We start from the raw sequence: 16939 nt of genomic DNA on the forward strand, positions 1-16939 counted from the left end.
ACAAACTGAGGGTTTTAGAGGGGTGAGAGGTGGGGGATGGGTGAGCCTGGTGATGGGTATTAAGGAGGGCACGGATTGCATGGAGCGCTGGGTGTTATACGCAAACAATTGATCATGGAACACTACATCAAAAACTAATGATGTTCTGTATGGTGACTAACATACACACACACACAAATTTCTCAAATAAATGCATCCCAGAACAAAGCTCTAAAATATTTATAGTAATATATTACAGTAAAATGCATATATATGATATCTATTAAAAAATTGCATGGCATGTGAAGAAATAGAAACATATAATCCATGAGGATGAAAATTATTCAATCTAAAGTGACTAAGAAATGACACATACAATAAAATTAGTAGACAAAGAAATTAAAGTACTAGAACATGGAGAGATCATGAAACATAAAAAGGCTTAAAGAGAATTTCCGAAGATGGAAACAATATCTGAAGTGAAAAAGAACTAGAAAAAAATTAAAGGCAGATTAGACATTGCAGAAAAAAGGTTATTGAACTTGAATACATTGCAGAAGAAAACTATCCAAAATGAAAAAAAGAAGAAAATAGCTTTTGGAGGGGAATAAAAAGAGCATTAGTCTGACAACTTCAAAAGGCTTAATATACATGTAATTGGGGTTCTAGAAAAGGAGAAAATAATGAGAATATATTTCAAGAAGTAATAGATACAAAATTTCCAAAATTTACACTGAGTAAAACCTACAGATCCTAAGCTCAATTAACCTAGGCACAAGACACATGATGATAAAAGAAGAGTGACTGGAAGTTTGCATTATATAACCACCTTCACCCAAATTTTGTTATAAGATAAATATGTCCTAGGGTAGTGATATGCAGCAGGTGACTATAGTTAATGATAGTGTATTGCGTATTTGAAAATTCCAAAGAAAATAGATCTTAAAAGTTCTCATCACAAGAAAAAAATTTTTTGTAATTATGTGTGGTAATGGATGGATATTAACTTATCATGATAATCATTTCTCAATATACATGTATCAAATTACTACGCTGTATACCTAAAACTAATAGTGTTATATATCGATTGTGCCTCAATTTTTAAAAAATAGAGAAAAAATGACAAAGAGAAAATAATACAAGCAGGCAGAGAGTAAAAGACACACTACACGCAGAAGCATAAAAATAAAGACGACAGAAGATTCCCAGTGAAAATAATGCAAGCTAGAAAACAGTAGAGTAACATTACTAGAGTGCTGAATGCGTAACAATCAATGCAGAATCCTATATTCAGAATTCAAATTATTTTTCAAAAACAAATGTAAAATAAAGATATTTTTATATGTAAACGCTAAAACAATTCAGCACCAGCAGACCTACAAGTCAAGAAATGTTAAAGAAAGTCCTTTAGTCACAAAGAAACATGGTACAAGATGAAAATCATATTGACTGTAAACAGTTGAAACAGCTCATTTAAAAAAATTATTTAAAAATATTACAAGAAAGGAAGATCCAGCTGTATGCATCTTATAAGAAGTCAACTTTAATATAATATAAATATAATATAAATATACTGATAGATAAAAAGGTAAAGGACGAAAAAAGATAAACAACGTAACACTAAGAAAAAGAAGATAAAGCAAATTTCTGAGTAAAGACCAGGGATAAAGTATCATCAGAGATAAAAAAACTCATTTAAACACAAGCCTAAATGTTATGCACTTAGTAACAAGAGCTTTAACTCACATGAAGCAAAAACTGATAAAACTACAAGTAGAAATAGACATAATTATAGTCAAGGATTTTAACATCCTCTTCTCAATAATTATTAGAACAAGTGGATAAAAATCACTAAGAATATAAAAGACTTGCCACTTAACCAATCAAGTTAAAATCACTGTACCATTAAGTAAAAATCATTATTTTCATTCTGGTGGTTTCACAAGTATACACATAGGTCAAAAGCTACTAATTTGTACATTATAAATATATACAGGTTTTTAAAAAAATACTACACCTCAATGAAGCTGTTAAAAAACTTCAATATAAGTCAAAGACTTTCTGAAACATTTTTAATCTTAACATTAAGAGTTAAAGAAAGAAAGAATTTTAAAAAAAGAAAAACTGAATTTCATACCTGGTGAATACTGGAAGTTGGGACTGAATAACCTGGACTCTAATTACAACAAGTAATAGTGTACTAAACATCAAAACAATGAGTTTTATTAGTGTCTGCAACATAGAAAATGGAATACTACTCTTTCCACGGAAAAACTGTCCAGCAGTAGTCCATAATAATGGCAAAGTATACTGTAAAAGGAAAAAAGAGTTTTAAATAACAATATACTATAATGTTTTCAATGCAGGATTTTCAAAATGCAAGATTAGTTATAAATTGACTATAATTATAAAATCAATATGGAGCAATTTGTGAAACGGATAATGAATAAAACTGAGCCAAATAATCTTATCTAATACTGAATTATATTGTACAATATTACTGTATACATTTCCAAATTGCCTCATGATTCCATTATTGAAATTCAAAGAGTTGTCCTTAAAAAACTGAACGAGTAATAAAATGTTCAGTAATTTTCAATGGATTTGAAGATAAAACATGCTGGTTTCTTGCAAATTTTTTTGGCATACAGATTAATTTACATAATGACATATTTAGAAAACAAGTTTATTACAAGATAATTCAAGTATGATAAAGGATAGCAACAAAAACCATATTTCTCCTTACCCCTTGTGCAATAAATACTTCATACACACAGCAAATCCCCACAACTGTTATTCCTTGTTCTTTACACAATGTTGCAACAGCAACTAAAACCACTGTCAAGGCAATTGGAGTCCATACTGCAATTTAAAAACAGAAAAATATAGAACTACACAAAACAATTTTATAACATCATAAACAGATATTTTAAGTTAGACAACAATTATAATAAACTTTACTTGTGATTCTATATTCAAATTTATGTTATTTCCCACTAACCTATACTTTATATTTTAAAATGTATTCAAATGTTTTAAGTGATTTTTCCTTTACATACTGAAAACAAAACATCAAGACGTATAACTTGTACTAAAATTTTTTGTGGAGAAGAGAAACCATAGGCTGGAGTGTTGTGACTAATGAAGTGATTAATGAACTATCAGTTTGTAATGAAGACAAATACTTTATTACACAGACATCTGTATGTTTAATTAAAAACCTGAAACTGAAAACTACTGGGCAAAGTAGACTAACATCTATTAAAAAAAAAAAGTATAAAAACTGAAACAGGTTCATGGTTAGAATTTACTATTCTTTTAAAAAATTTGCAATAGACTATTTTTAAGTTCTATTTAAACAGAAAACCTACTTCATCAACTTTAAGCAAACATCTACTAGCAGAATAGTAATTTGGTTAAAGAAGAATTAATTGTGAGAGTAATTCTGGATCTACTACTAGCTTGCTTTGTGACTTTGGGCAACTTTTCTGAGTTTCAGTTTACCTACTGGAAAATATAATCTCTAATTCTTTTCAAGTTTAAAGGATATATTGTAGTATGATTGTGTAAGCTTAGGTTTATTTATTAAGAACATTAATCAAAGTAAAAACTCAATTAATCCCAGGTATAAATAAAAAAACAATCTATGAATCTAATATATTTTCTTTTCTCATTCGGCTTAATACAGAAATTCATTTATTTTTGAAATTGCGTTTAACTTTAAAATACTCTATAGATTAAATTACTGAAAGCTAAACAACTCAAAAAACTTTGAAACGCTATTGGAGATATTCTGTATAATAGTATTCCTTTCCTCAAAAAAAAAAAAAAAAAACCAAAAACCCCTTATATTCTAGTTAGATCAAAACCATCAAAACTACGAAAGTAGTAGATTATACCAATGGGATATGAGGGCAGATATGATCATACCCATTTCTAAGATGAGGAAATAATTTTGGAGGTCTAAAAAAACAGTCATGCACAATAAAGAAATCATGACTTTAACCTGGTTCTTCTGACATTAAATTCAGAGCTTCTTACTAGTTTGTAATTCCATTCCAAGACAGAGAGAGCAAATAGCTGCCTTATGCAATGTTGGATTCAATCTTAGCAACTAATAGCTCTAATAAAGGCAAGAGCTTTATTGAAACCAGTCACTTTAGTTCTTCAACTTTTGGTGGCTATATTACTGTGTGAACATAAACTTTGATTTTATAAACAGCTCTCTGTAGTTAAAGTTACCACGTGTGATTTTGTCCAAAACAAGTCTCCCAGCTAAATACATTAACAATACTTAAAAATGGATACATGTGTAAGTATAGATTCAACTTAAATAATTAAAATCCATTCCAACTTCAAAATACAAGCTTCTAAACTGATTTTACATGTGTAAAGATATAAACCTCCAGCAATCACATATTCAGACTGTTATTCCGAGTAACTGCGACATTTTGCGGGGAGGGATAACCATCAAAAAAGTAAAGATGTATTTGTCAAATGATGTGTGTTATGAAGAAAAATAGAAGGTGAAAGGAAACAGAAAGGAACGGGGAAGATGAGTGGTGTACAGATGACATTTGGGCAGAAACCCAAACTAACAGAAAGGAACAAAGGCCCTCAAGTAGATCATGCTTTAAAAAAAAGAGGGGGGTTATGGATGGGTCATTAATAGCCTAGAATTTAAAGTGATCAAATAATTACAAATTGAAAAAAAACCTGCACAGGACAATATACATTAGAAAACAGTGAATACAAAGATGATAACAAAACTGTTTATTGTCTCAAGTGTAAAATTACATAATGTGGAATATGAAGTATTATGGAAGCTAAGAGGATACAGAGAGGTTCAAAAGCAGGGTCAGCATCTTTTTAATCAGAATTGTTTAATTGTTCACTCGGTCATTTGTTAAATACATATATAATGAACACTTACTGTATATAAGGAACCATTCTAGGAAATGGAGACAGAAACGTACCCATATTACAAATCTAAGAAGACACTGTAAGTGTTTGGCTAAATCACTTATTTCTTGAGCCTTAGTTTACATTAATACAAAATTGGGCTCCTTATCATCAGTACTTTGGGTCTATAGTGAGAAAATTGTCCAAAAATGTAGGGAAAAAACTCAGAGTTAAATTTTAAGATGAACCAAATATAGGTTACCATCATGTAAACTCTTTCATGCCCACTGCTCCCACACTTCTAAAAAATCATTTTTATTGCCTGGAGCTTGTTTTCTGCTAATAGCTGGCAATTAGCAGGATTAATAACCTAATTCGTACAAAGCATTTTTCAGGGTGGGCCACACGGTAGGGACTCAATAAGTAGCTGAACTATGATCAACACATAATGAAAGTTATATTCCAATAAGCTTTCAACTTTACCGAAACAATAAAATTCACAGCCTTCACAGGTGTTGTTATAGAAAGACAACTTAAGTATTAGTAGTTGTATCATTTAGAGGTAACAGCACATGGAACTAAGAATGACTCTAAAACTCCTATATTCTAGGGTAACATTTTTAAGCTAAAACATACAGAATCTGTTAGTCATAATGAAGTATAAACTACATGCAAAAAATTTTTTAATATTGATAACATTGCATATCATGTTCATATGTCCATACATGCTGAAGTAGTACAATATATAAAGATAAACCCAAGTGTGGCATATATTTTATAAGAAACAGAGTAAATAAACATTAATTGATCAAGTTTTATAGATATAGAGAAAAAAAATTAAATGTTAGACACTCACCTATGGAGTTATCTGGTCCTTTTGATCTGGTATATGACAAAAATGCAGCTAGAAAAAAGATAGAGGACAAAAGTTCTGCTCTTCCTACAACACCTGTTACCTAAAATGGGAAAGGGAGGGTAGTTCATATTAATGAAGGCTCTCTTGAAAATTTAACTACCATATATAATAACAGCACTTTAAAAATCAAATTGCCATAATTTTTAAAGCACACATTCCAGTTTCTTAGACATTCTCTGAGTGCCCTCATGTGGTGAATTTGTATAACTTCCATAAAAATAAATTTATCAGTGACTACAATAGTTTTTTGATTACTATTTTGAAATAATTATAGACTCACAGGAAGTTGCAAATATAGATACAGAGAAGTCCTGCGTACTGTTTACCCAGCTTCCCTCAACAGAAACATCTTAAATATTAGTATAGCATCTAGAATAGTTCTTAATTTAAAAAAAAAACCTAAGACCTTACATATTTTCTTAAAATACAAAAATACTCATAAATTCAGTAAGTTCTCTCTCATAATAAATGTGTAAACTCAAGATAATAAACTTTAAATAAATTCTTTTTTGGGGTTCCTGGGTGGCTCAGCCAGTTAAGAGTCTCACTCCAGTTCAGGTCATGATCTCAGGGTCTTGGGGATCAAGACCCACACAAGGCTCCCTGCTCAGCAGGGAGTCTGCTTGTGTTCTCTTTCTCAAATAAATAAAAGTCCTTTTTTTAATTCTAAAATTTTAAATATAAAACCCTCAAACCCTTTCCTTTATTCTGAACTCACTGTAGAACTTAAAACCACCTATCATTTTTGTAAGTGCATGGAAAAATGTTGGTTCAACTTGACAAAAAAAGCTTCAAGACCGTGAGAGAGATATACAAACCCCTTCCAATACACACAGACCCATTCAAGTACAACAGAGGTTAAACATACTTTTGCTTACAACTGAAAGCCTATAACAAAGCAATTGAACAGTCCTTTTTGCTCTGATGAGAGGCAATTTTGGGGTTTCAAGGTTATCAAGAAAAAGCTGTAATACATCTTGGTAGGTAGGGGCTGACAGACATACTGGCACAACAAAGTTCACAATTTTAAAACATGTGGCATCAGACAACATGAAAGTACTGATTATTTTCATCAGTTATAATGTTTACATATATTTTGCTATATATTTACATATATTTTCATTCTTTTACTTAAATTTGTTTTATTATTTTCTGTCCTTTGAAACACACTGCAAAGTTGACAAATATTTTAAATCTATATTCATAAAAAAAACAATTAGCAAAGGACTATGTTCATTTATACTTCACATTATTTAGCTTGAACAATTACATCTTATGTCCTTAAATAACAAATGTTTATGTTTCAAAATTTGTTTTAAATTTAAAAATTTTAGGGGCATCTGGGTGGCTCAGTCAGTTAAGTCTCTGCTTTCAGCTCAGGTCATGATCCCAGGGTCCTGGGATCGAGCTCCATATTGGGCTCCCTGCTCAGTGGGAACCTGCTTCTCCCTCTCCCTTTGCCTGTGGGTTCCCCTGTTTGTGTGCTCTCTTTGTAATAAATAAATAAAATCTTAAAAATAAATTAATTAATTTAAAAATTTTATATAGTAGGAAGTTAGACTCTATACTAGAAAGTTAAGACTTATACTAATTTAAAAATCTTCAAATATTTTAATTAAGGCCATGGTTAAATTTTTTTCTTAAAAACATACCATTATAGTCACTATGTAAGCTTTGTTAAAAAAAAAAAAAGAAGAAAAGAACACTGATTTACAGTTTTACTTACTGCTTCTGTGTGTATTGGGTGCACTGCAAAAAGTAAAGAAGCAATCATACTACTCCTGTTGTCCAGAAAAAGTTTGCAGACTTTAAGAAATATCACACTAACCACAGCATGAAAAATCATATTTAGGAGATGATACGACATTGGTTTCAATTCACTAAACAGATAATTCAAGCGAAATGTCAATACTGTTAAGGGACGGTATGACTTGTGGCTTCTTTCCTAAAAGGAAAAAAAAAAAACAATCATCATTAAAGTACCATGGTCCTTCAGGGCACATAAACTAATCCTTGCATTTACTATTAAAAGAATCTACGTTTGGCTGAGATATAGCAATAAAGCAAAGAAATGTCCCAAGGATAACACAAACCTAAAAGATAGTTTTATAATGTGTTTTCCTATTCCCTTAGTCCCAAAACAAAGGCAATTTCCTCCTTTTGCAAATATCCCATCCCATTAACAGTAGAGGAAGAACATATGACTATTAATTCCTCTTCAATACAAAAAATTTAAACAAAAATAAAGCAAGACAATAGTGGCATTGATCAAATTAGAACACAGGATTCTCTCCAAAGCCTACTTTCCAATCTATTACTAATACAAGCATTTATATAACTGCTGCCCAGATACTCAAAAGGAAATAAAAGAACAAAATGTTCACCAGGTCAATTTTAATAGTGAAGACTCAGAAAAGCACTAACTCAGAAAAGACTCAGTTTTAATAGTGAAGACTCAGAAAAGCATGTTTTATGAAAAATGCCTTCATAATATGTAAACCTGAATATATTAAACCAAAAAATCCCCAAATACTACACACAGAATAACACAAGAACAAAAACTTTCTTAGAATAACAGAATAGATACCTTTGTTATGGTAGTATTCCTGGCAATAAATCAAATTTTAGGTGAAGCTGCTGAATTTCTTTACCGGTTAGAAGTTTCATTTAACCAGAAATATTTTTACCGTAAGACAAAAATCAAACCAGATTTAAGAATAAAATACACAGGACAAAAACACATAAAATATCCTAGCTATTTTTTTAAAATTTTATGTAAGGGCATTCAAACTCAACTTTCTTTGCTCTCATACCTCTTATCATATTTTGCTATAACTCTGGTATTACAGGTGTTGACTCAAGCCTGTTTATCCCCACTAGGAACATTAGGAACCACGAGGAACAAACATTTCTCAATTTGAAGACAGGAACATTTTAATATCTCTGTATGGACTACAATACCATGAGTGATGTTACCTAGAATGCTCTTTGCTGTTTAATTTTTGTACATTATTTGATTTAGCTAAGCTATACAAAATTATTTTTAAGGCATTATACTGAGCTGACATGATGTTTATAGAAAAGTAAAAAAAGGCCTAGAAACCTTTTGAGTGACTGAAAGGTTACTGTAGTTCCAGTGGGACATATCTGCCAGTCAAAAGGATGAAGGCCGAAAGTGCAGGGAACAGGTTATTTTTAATTATAATATGCATAAATGTTTTGTTAGGTCTATTAGATGTACAGTCACAGCTAACGGCCAATTAAAAATTAAATTATAAACATAATTAATTATTCACACAATGCATTAGTAATCTAAGCCTCCTTTGTGATAAACAGTCATCAGTGTAGTACACAACAGTAGACTACTCTGTGAAAATATAGTAAAATAGCTAGTTCTATTACAAACAAAACAATATAAATCATTATTAAATTCAGGTATATTAAAGAAAAAACTTAATGACTCATAGTATTAGTTGGCAATAGAAACATAAGCGTGAATATAATGAATAGACTAATAGTCTCCTATTAATGTGAATCTCCATTTAGTGATGGTAAAACAAAGTGAAATGGGATATTTGCAAAACTTACCTTAACAAAGGTATTTCATAAGCCAAATGCCAGAAGAGATGGCTCATTACAGCTCAGTGGTTCTCAACCCTGGCTGCACCAGAGAATTATCTGGATAAACAGAAAAAACCTAATCCTCTACTCCTCCCTACCCCTCAAATCCCACAAGAAAAATAAAAAAGCAAACACACACAAAAATAACAAGACAAAAATACTGATGTCCACATCCCATTCTGAGATAACTGTAACAAATTTGAGCAGAGCCTTAGTAATACTTTTTAAGTGCCCCAAGCAGATTCTAATATGTAGCTAGACTTATAATCCAATGAACCATTCAAAAACAGAGTATTACTTATCCAAAGAATGGGTTTACTGAATAGATAATCTAAACACTAAGAGGGCCAGAGGACTCCAAAGACCCCTACTATGCCAGTATTTGTACAGCTCACGAGTATGTCCAAAGCCCAAAATGTGTCTTTAAGATCTACACTGGTACAAAAATCCTTATGAAGGTTTGGGCACTCACAGATAGGCTTCCAGGCTATCATTACTTGATGATATCAACCATTGGATCTCTGAATGTGCTAATTCCAGGCTGGTCAAGAAAACCTGTAATACCTCAATACTACTCAGAATAATTCTTCCTTGGGGCACGCCTGGATGGCTCAGTTGTTAAGTATCTGCCTTTGGGTCTGGTCATAATCTCAGGGAGCCCTGCACTGGGCTCCTTGTTCAGCGGGAAGTCTGCATCTCCTTCTCCCACTCTCCCTGCTTGTGTTCCCTCTCTCTGTCAAATAAATAAATACAATCTTTAAAAAAAAAAAAAAAAGTAATGGCACATTTCCCTACAGAAAGAGAATATGCCCATCAGAAAAAAGGAGTAAGCAACAATCTCCGCCATACACTGTTATTCAAATTTGTTCATTTTGTCTGCATTTATTATGAGTATTTTGCTTAATCTGTCCACTTACTGGTCCTCTGAACAAAATCAAATTTTCAATCTGTAAAGCTGAGGATGTCACAAAACACAGCCACTGACACCATGGTATGATAACTTTCATGAGACCCTTAATCTGGCCAGCTAATCTTTCAGTTAAAATCCCAATGTCATGATTAAAATCACTACAGATACTAGCTTAAGTTGAGGAAATGGACACATTTTTCTAAGGCTTTCTAGGGGAAAAATGCAGGGGTAGAAAGAAAGAAACTGCCTAGAACATAATGTATCTTATAATATAGAATCATATTTTTTTCTCATTATCAAATATTCATTTCTTTTAAAGGCTAGAATTGGGTGAGAAGAGGAAGGTTACAAGAAAATAAAGTCTGCTTTTTTAACAAGAAAAAATACTTAGGTGCTTGTGACTAGAGGAATGACAGACTTTGTTCCCATTCTTGAAAAGCTTCCATATTTAAACAATGTGGAAAGGGATCACGAATGACAACTGACAAACTATGAAAGACTGTTGTATGTTACAGTACAACTATGCGCCAGGTACTATAGATTAATTCATTTATTTATCCTCGAGGTATTATTCTTTTATAGATCATATTTTTCATACATCTTGCCATCTAAAAGCTATAGTCTCATCAATTTCATACAACTATTATGTAATATAACAGCAGGATCCAATCTATGGGATCCCGAAATGACAAGAGTTTAATTCCCAAAAGTTTAACAGTGACCTTCAAGATAAATATACTGACAAAATAAATATATCTTCATAAAAAATGAACTAAACTTTTGGATTCTTAATATAAAATTAAAATAACTATTAGGTAACAAATATGACACAAATTTAAAATTTTCTGCAGAAAAAAACTCAATACCTTTACCTTTAAAGTCTAATCTATTTATACTTAAGTCATATATTTTTAGATGGTTAAATATATAATAAGTGGACATCTCTTTTGCCTGATTCATAAAAAAAAAAATTAGCAAGAAATAGATTTGTTTACACTTACTGCTATCCTAACACATTTGGTTTTCACACACATACGTTGTTTTTAAAAAGATTAAACCAAGGTACACAACCAAGGAAAGAATCATGTACTGCTTTAAAGAAGACAATCACACTGGGCACTTGGGTGGCTCAGTGGGTTAAAGCCTCTGCCTTTGGGTCAGGTCATGATCCCAGGGTCCTGGGATTACGCCCTACATCAGGCTCTCTGCTCAGCGGGGAGCCTGCTTCCCCTTCTCTCTCTGCCTGCCACTCTGCCTACTTGTGATCTGTCAAATAAATAAAAAATAAAATCTTAAAAAAAAAAAAAAGAAGATAATCACATCTTCTACTTCCTATCTAACATATACATTTTAGGGAAACAAATTCATAAGTGCTATGATGACAATGTTGATAAAAGAAATCAGGAGTAATAAACTATTAAAACATTTTAAAATCTAAGATGCATATAAGCAATAAATAACTACTTACCTCAGACATAGGAGTTCCCCAGAAGTCATTCTGAAATAAAGTTTTTAAAGGTGTAGATGGATGTAGGTCTTTATTATCCAGTATTGCTGAAACATCATCAAAAACAAAACCACAAAAGAGGCTGTTCCAGTAACAGGCAGTAACCACACCTACTATTAAGGTTATTTCTTTGAGGTTAATATCAGCCATCTTTTCCACAAGCACTTGTGGACAAAATCTGGGGAAAAAAGTCATGAAGATGAGATGAAATAAGCATCATCGTTTCTTCATCTAAATAAAATTTTCATCAAAAGATAAGTAAAATAGTGAATGTTAATTTTCCCAGAGAATTCTTCAAAGCTCAGCTCAAATTTCATCCACCTCTGAAAAGCATTCCCTAACCACCTCTCCAAATTCCTAACTTAAAACAAAATTGCTCCTTCATGTATTTCATATTTCTATTAGAATCTTTATCACACCATTTAATCTCTGGACTTACCTCTCTAGCTAACAAGACAGTGATTCCTTATCAATTGTCACAGGTCAGGTTATTCAGGGAAACACATATACATATATATATACACACACTTTAAAAACCTAGTATGGGGGGCACCTGGGTGGCTCAGTGGGTTAAGCCGCTGCCTTCGGCTCGGGTCATGATCTCAGGGTCCTGGGATCGAGTCCTGCATTGGGCTCTCTGCTCAGCAGGGAGCTTGCTTCCCTCTCTCTCTCTCTCTGCCTGCCTCTCTGCCTACTTGTGATCTCTCTCTGTCAAATAAATAAATAAAATCTTAAAAAAAAAAAAAACAAAACCTAGTATTGGGGGTGCCGGGGTGGCTCAGTGGGTTAAAGCCTCTGCCTTCGGCTCAGGTCATGATCCCAGGGTCCTGGGATCGAGCCCAGTGTGGGCTCTCTGCTCAGCGGGGAGCCTGCTTCCTCCCCTCTCTCTGCCTGCTTCTCTGCCTACTTGTGATCTCTGTCTGCCAAATAAATAAATAAAATATTTATAAAAACAAAACAAAACAAAACAAAAAAACCCCGAGTATGGTATACTCCAGAAGCAGTAAATAAATTTTTGTTAGAAAAAAAAAAAAGATACTGAACATGGATTTTCTGAAATGTAGATGAAGCTTATATTTTAGTACCTTATATACCTAAAAATCAACTATTAACTAAATTAGGCATCCAAACTGTTAGCCTGCAGCCTTGTTTAATTTGGTTAGAGCCTTTTAAAAATATCTTAAATGTGTTTAAAGGTATTCTAAGCCTAAGCTAACTGTACACTAGCCACTTAACTATAGTCTCCCTATTTTTTCACACTGATTTATCTGATTGATTTATGTTATCTGCTTAGCAATGAGCTTAAAAACCAGATGTAAATCAGTGTATTTCTCATTACAACAAATGATTTTAATCTAGAGAACAGGCTTCATACATGACAATTCATAATTAAGTCACTGCTTTAGAAAGAATTTAAGAGAATGGTTTAGAGTAAAAGAAGCTGTGTTAACTGGACAATACTGAAGAATGAGCCATATAATAAAAATAAGGTTGGAGGGGACTCTTGAAAAACAAGCCAATGATACACTTTTCCAGCTTGAGTAGTGTCATTAGTATCATTTTAGCATTATCTGTGGAAGGCAGAATTATGGCCCACCAAAACCATTCAAAACCAAATCCCCTGAATCTGTGATAATGTTACTTTACATGGCAAAAGAGACATTACAACATTTGTGATTAAATTGAGGGTTTTGAGATGAGGGGATTATATCTTCATTATCTGGGTGGGCCAATTCAATGACAAGAGACCTTAGAAGTTAAAGAGGGAGGCAGGAGAGTCAGGAAAGCAGAGATGGGAGTGATGTGATGGCAGGCTGGGACCACAAGGCAGGGAATGATGGTGGCCTCCAAAAGCCGGAAAAAAACAAAGAAACACATTCTTCATTAGAGCCTCTAAAGTGACCACAACTGACTGACTCTCAATTTTAGTCTAGGGAAACCTATTTTGCACCTACATAATTATAAAATAATAAATTTGTGTTAAGTCACTTTATTTGTGGTAATCTATTACAGCAGCAAGAAGAAACTAATTAAAGAGCCAGAAGATCTAAGACCTGATATATATCTATAGGAGTTCTTGCTAGATGAGAGAAGAATACAGTAGGGAGGGCAGAGAGACTTAAAATCAGGTGAAAGATTTATATAAGGATACAGACACACATAAGCCTATAAGAAAGTATTAAAGTACGTTTAGAATCAGATAAGAAAACCTCAGAATATAATACTTAAAGAAATGCAAAATCCAATCTTAGAAATTACAAAGGGAAATAAGCTGTACCTTTTGAAGAAATAGTTTTCAAGTAAAAGAAAAATGATCTAAGAGTTTATCTGAATCCAGAACTGATTTATCATCTCTAAATATGAACTTGCACCTTATCCCAGAAAAAAATTAGTGGCAGTTGTTTAAAGATTGGAGATACTGAATAGGCATTTGCCTCACGTCTTCTCAATCACAGACTAAAATGACAATCAAGGTACTAAAAGGCAAAAAGCAAAATAAATAAATAAATAAAAATAAAAATAAATAAATTCACAAGGATAGAGACCATTGGATTTTGGAAGCTCCAAAAACAAAAGTTTAGTGGTGATTCAACAGAGCTCTGGAAAGTGTATCTTATGCTTAAGGGGCAAAGCTAAAAAGTTTTTTTGCATCCCTGCCAGCATCAATCTCAAAACTGGTGACAAGAATCTCAAGAAAAAGGAACAGATGTATTTGTTAAAATTTAGACTCCTTTGTCATTGGGTACAGGCAAGTAACCTTTTCTCCTGTAGCACGGCAGAAGACAAGAGACTTCCTCTCGGAAATAGATGAAACACAGGGTGTCTGATAAAGGGGATACAAGTGAAAACAAAGGTAGCAAACTGAAAATGAAGGTTAACTAAAAGTCTGTATTTTGAGACCCTCCAGTTATCTTTTACCAACTAGGCTCAGAATCTTGTAAAATTTTACAACCCTGGAAACAAACAAAAAAGAGGCCTCTAAAAGCTTCCAGAAAGGAAGAAAGCAGGTTTCATAGCAAAGATTAGGAATTCAAACAAATCTCTCTCTCTCTCTTTTTTCCCACTCACACTGGAAGCTGGGGGATGGGGTGGGGGGGAGATATCCAGGAAAAAAAAGGAGTAATGCTTCAAATTTCTGAGGGATAATAATTTCTAACCTAAAATTTGATATTAATAAACACAAATTTCCAGAACAAAAAATATCTGAAGATATTCAAGGTCTCAAAAACCTTATCTCTGGTGTCTCCTCTTCACAGGAAACTAACAGAAGACATATTCCAATAAATGAGGGAGTATACCAAGAAACAGAAAGAGAGGGAAATCAGGAAACAGGGGATCCGATGCAAGACAACAAAAGAAATACCCAGAATGAGAACCATGCAAGCAGGTCCACTAGCCAGTCCACACTAGAACAGGTCAGAAGGTTCTTGAGCAATACTCTCAGGAAGATTTAAACAGAGCACCTAATGTGTAAGAACCATTTCACTCTCCCATTGTGTGTGTGTATGTGTGTGTGGGTGTGTGTGTGAGTGATTGTAATTTAGAAAAACAAAACAATTCAGGACATCCACCACTAGGTGGGTGAAAATCAAGTCCTGTGTATGGGTCACAAATCTCTCTCCCATATATAATCTCAGGACCCTGATCTGGGGACATTCTTACCCTAAACTGCTGTTTGTCAAACTGTTTGCTTAAGTGTTCTCACCACAGGAAAAATTAAAATTAGTAGAAGAAAAAGAGTAAATTAAACCTCTACTACTTCAAAGTTATATTGGGGAACAATATACATATGATTATTACAGTACTAATCATGTTTAAGAGACTCTGACATACACCGTAGACTCTTGGTATATTAGTTTCAAAATCATAAAGTACAATTTTATATGATACAATAATATATAACATATATTAAATGATAAACCATGCAATTTGTGGATTTAGACTTTTTAGTTGAAAAGTATAACAATTTAGCCAAGTTTACAAATATTATTGGAACTCTGTAAGGACTTGGGAGTTGCTATAGTTTTAAGCTTAATTTACTAGTTTATACAAATTGTTTTAAGTATTGAGAAAGTTTTGCTTTTTAAGTCAGGTATCTGAAGTCCTTGAATACAAATGAATACATTCAAACTGTAAATATAATTTTTTAAAGATTTTATCCACTTATTAAAGAGAGAGAGAGAGAGAGCATGAGCAGGGGACAGGGAGGGGGACCGGGGGAGAGTGAGAAGCAGACTCCCCACTGAGCAGGGAGCCCAAATGGGACTCAATCCCTGGGACTCCAGAATCATAACCTTGGCTGAAGGCAGATGCTTAACCGACTGAGCCACTCAGGCGCCCCCATAAATACAATTTTAAATTAAGGGAATTTAAACAATTTTTTAAAAGACATATTTATTTATTTTAGAGAAAGAGAGCATGTGCGCACATGTGGGGGGTTGGGAGGCAAAGGGGTAGAGCGGGGGGAGAGAGTCACAAGCAGACTCCACATCAGGCTTGATCCCATAACCCTGAGATCACAACCTGAGTGGAAACCAAGACTTGGATGCCTAACTGACTGTGCCACCCAGGTGCCCTGACCAACTTTGAAACGTAGCTGACTAAGGCACTTAGTCCTTTCAATTTGAGTTGTTATAGAGAAAAAGGATAAGTTTATAAAATAAGGGGTTTTTTTTAGGTTGAATTTAAAGGCTTAAAAAAACATAAGGTTATAAAATGCAACTTTAAGAAACTTGGACAGTTCCCAGGATTTCTAAATAGTTAATGAAGAGTTATATAGTCACGTTAAGTTGCAATGCAGTTCAGTCAGTAACTGAAACACTCAATTCCAACGTAATAATCAAAACTCTCAACTTGATTTAACTTTGGGGATTGTCCTCTGCTCCAAGTTCTGGATCACTGCAAATAAGAAGCCTCTTGTTATGGAACGGGGTTCTATTCTTCCTTCCTTAGATATGAGAGTACCTTACATTCTTGTTAAACATAGTTTTTGACACTATAGCATTAAAGCAAAATGGTGAAAGAAAGGAAAACAAAAATGCTTACTTGACATGTATGGGGCAAAACCCCATACTACTGGGAATCATCACCTCAAGTTCCTTTT

General features: G+C 33.2%; 1 protein-coding gene across 1 annotated transcript in view; it reads right to left on the reverse strand.

Annotated features, from left to right (window-relative positions):
- The window catches only part of TMTC3 (transmembrane O-mannosyltransferase targeting cadherins 3), a 58157-nt gene that overhangs the window by 32103 nt on the left and 9115 nt on the right, over window positions 1–16939 (reverse strand). Inside the window, exons 2-6 of the mRNA XM_080811990.1 lie at window positions 11797–12013; window positions 7524–7742; window positions 5738–5837; window positions 2726–2841; window positions 2117–2289 (exon numbers count right to left, since the gene is read on the reverse strand). Coding sequence (XP_080668116.1) covers window positions 2117–2289; window positions 2726–2841; window positions 5738–5837; window positions 7524–7742; window positions 11797–11985 — 797 coding nt within the window. The 5' untranslated portion in view covers window positions 11986–12013. The remainder of the gene's footprint in view (window positions 1–2116; window positions 2290–2725; window positions 2842–5737; window positions 5838–7523; window positions 7743–11796; window positions 12014–16939) is intronic.

This window comes from Martes martes (genome assembly GCF_963455335.1).
Source record: "Martes martes genome assembly, chromosome: 8".
Classification (NCBI taxonomy): domain Eukaryota; kingdom Metazoa; phylum Chordata; class Mammalia; order Carnivora; family Mustelidae; genus Martes; species Martes martes.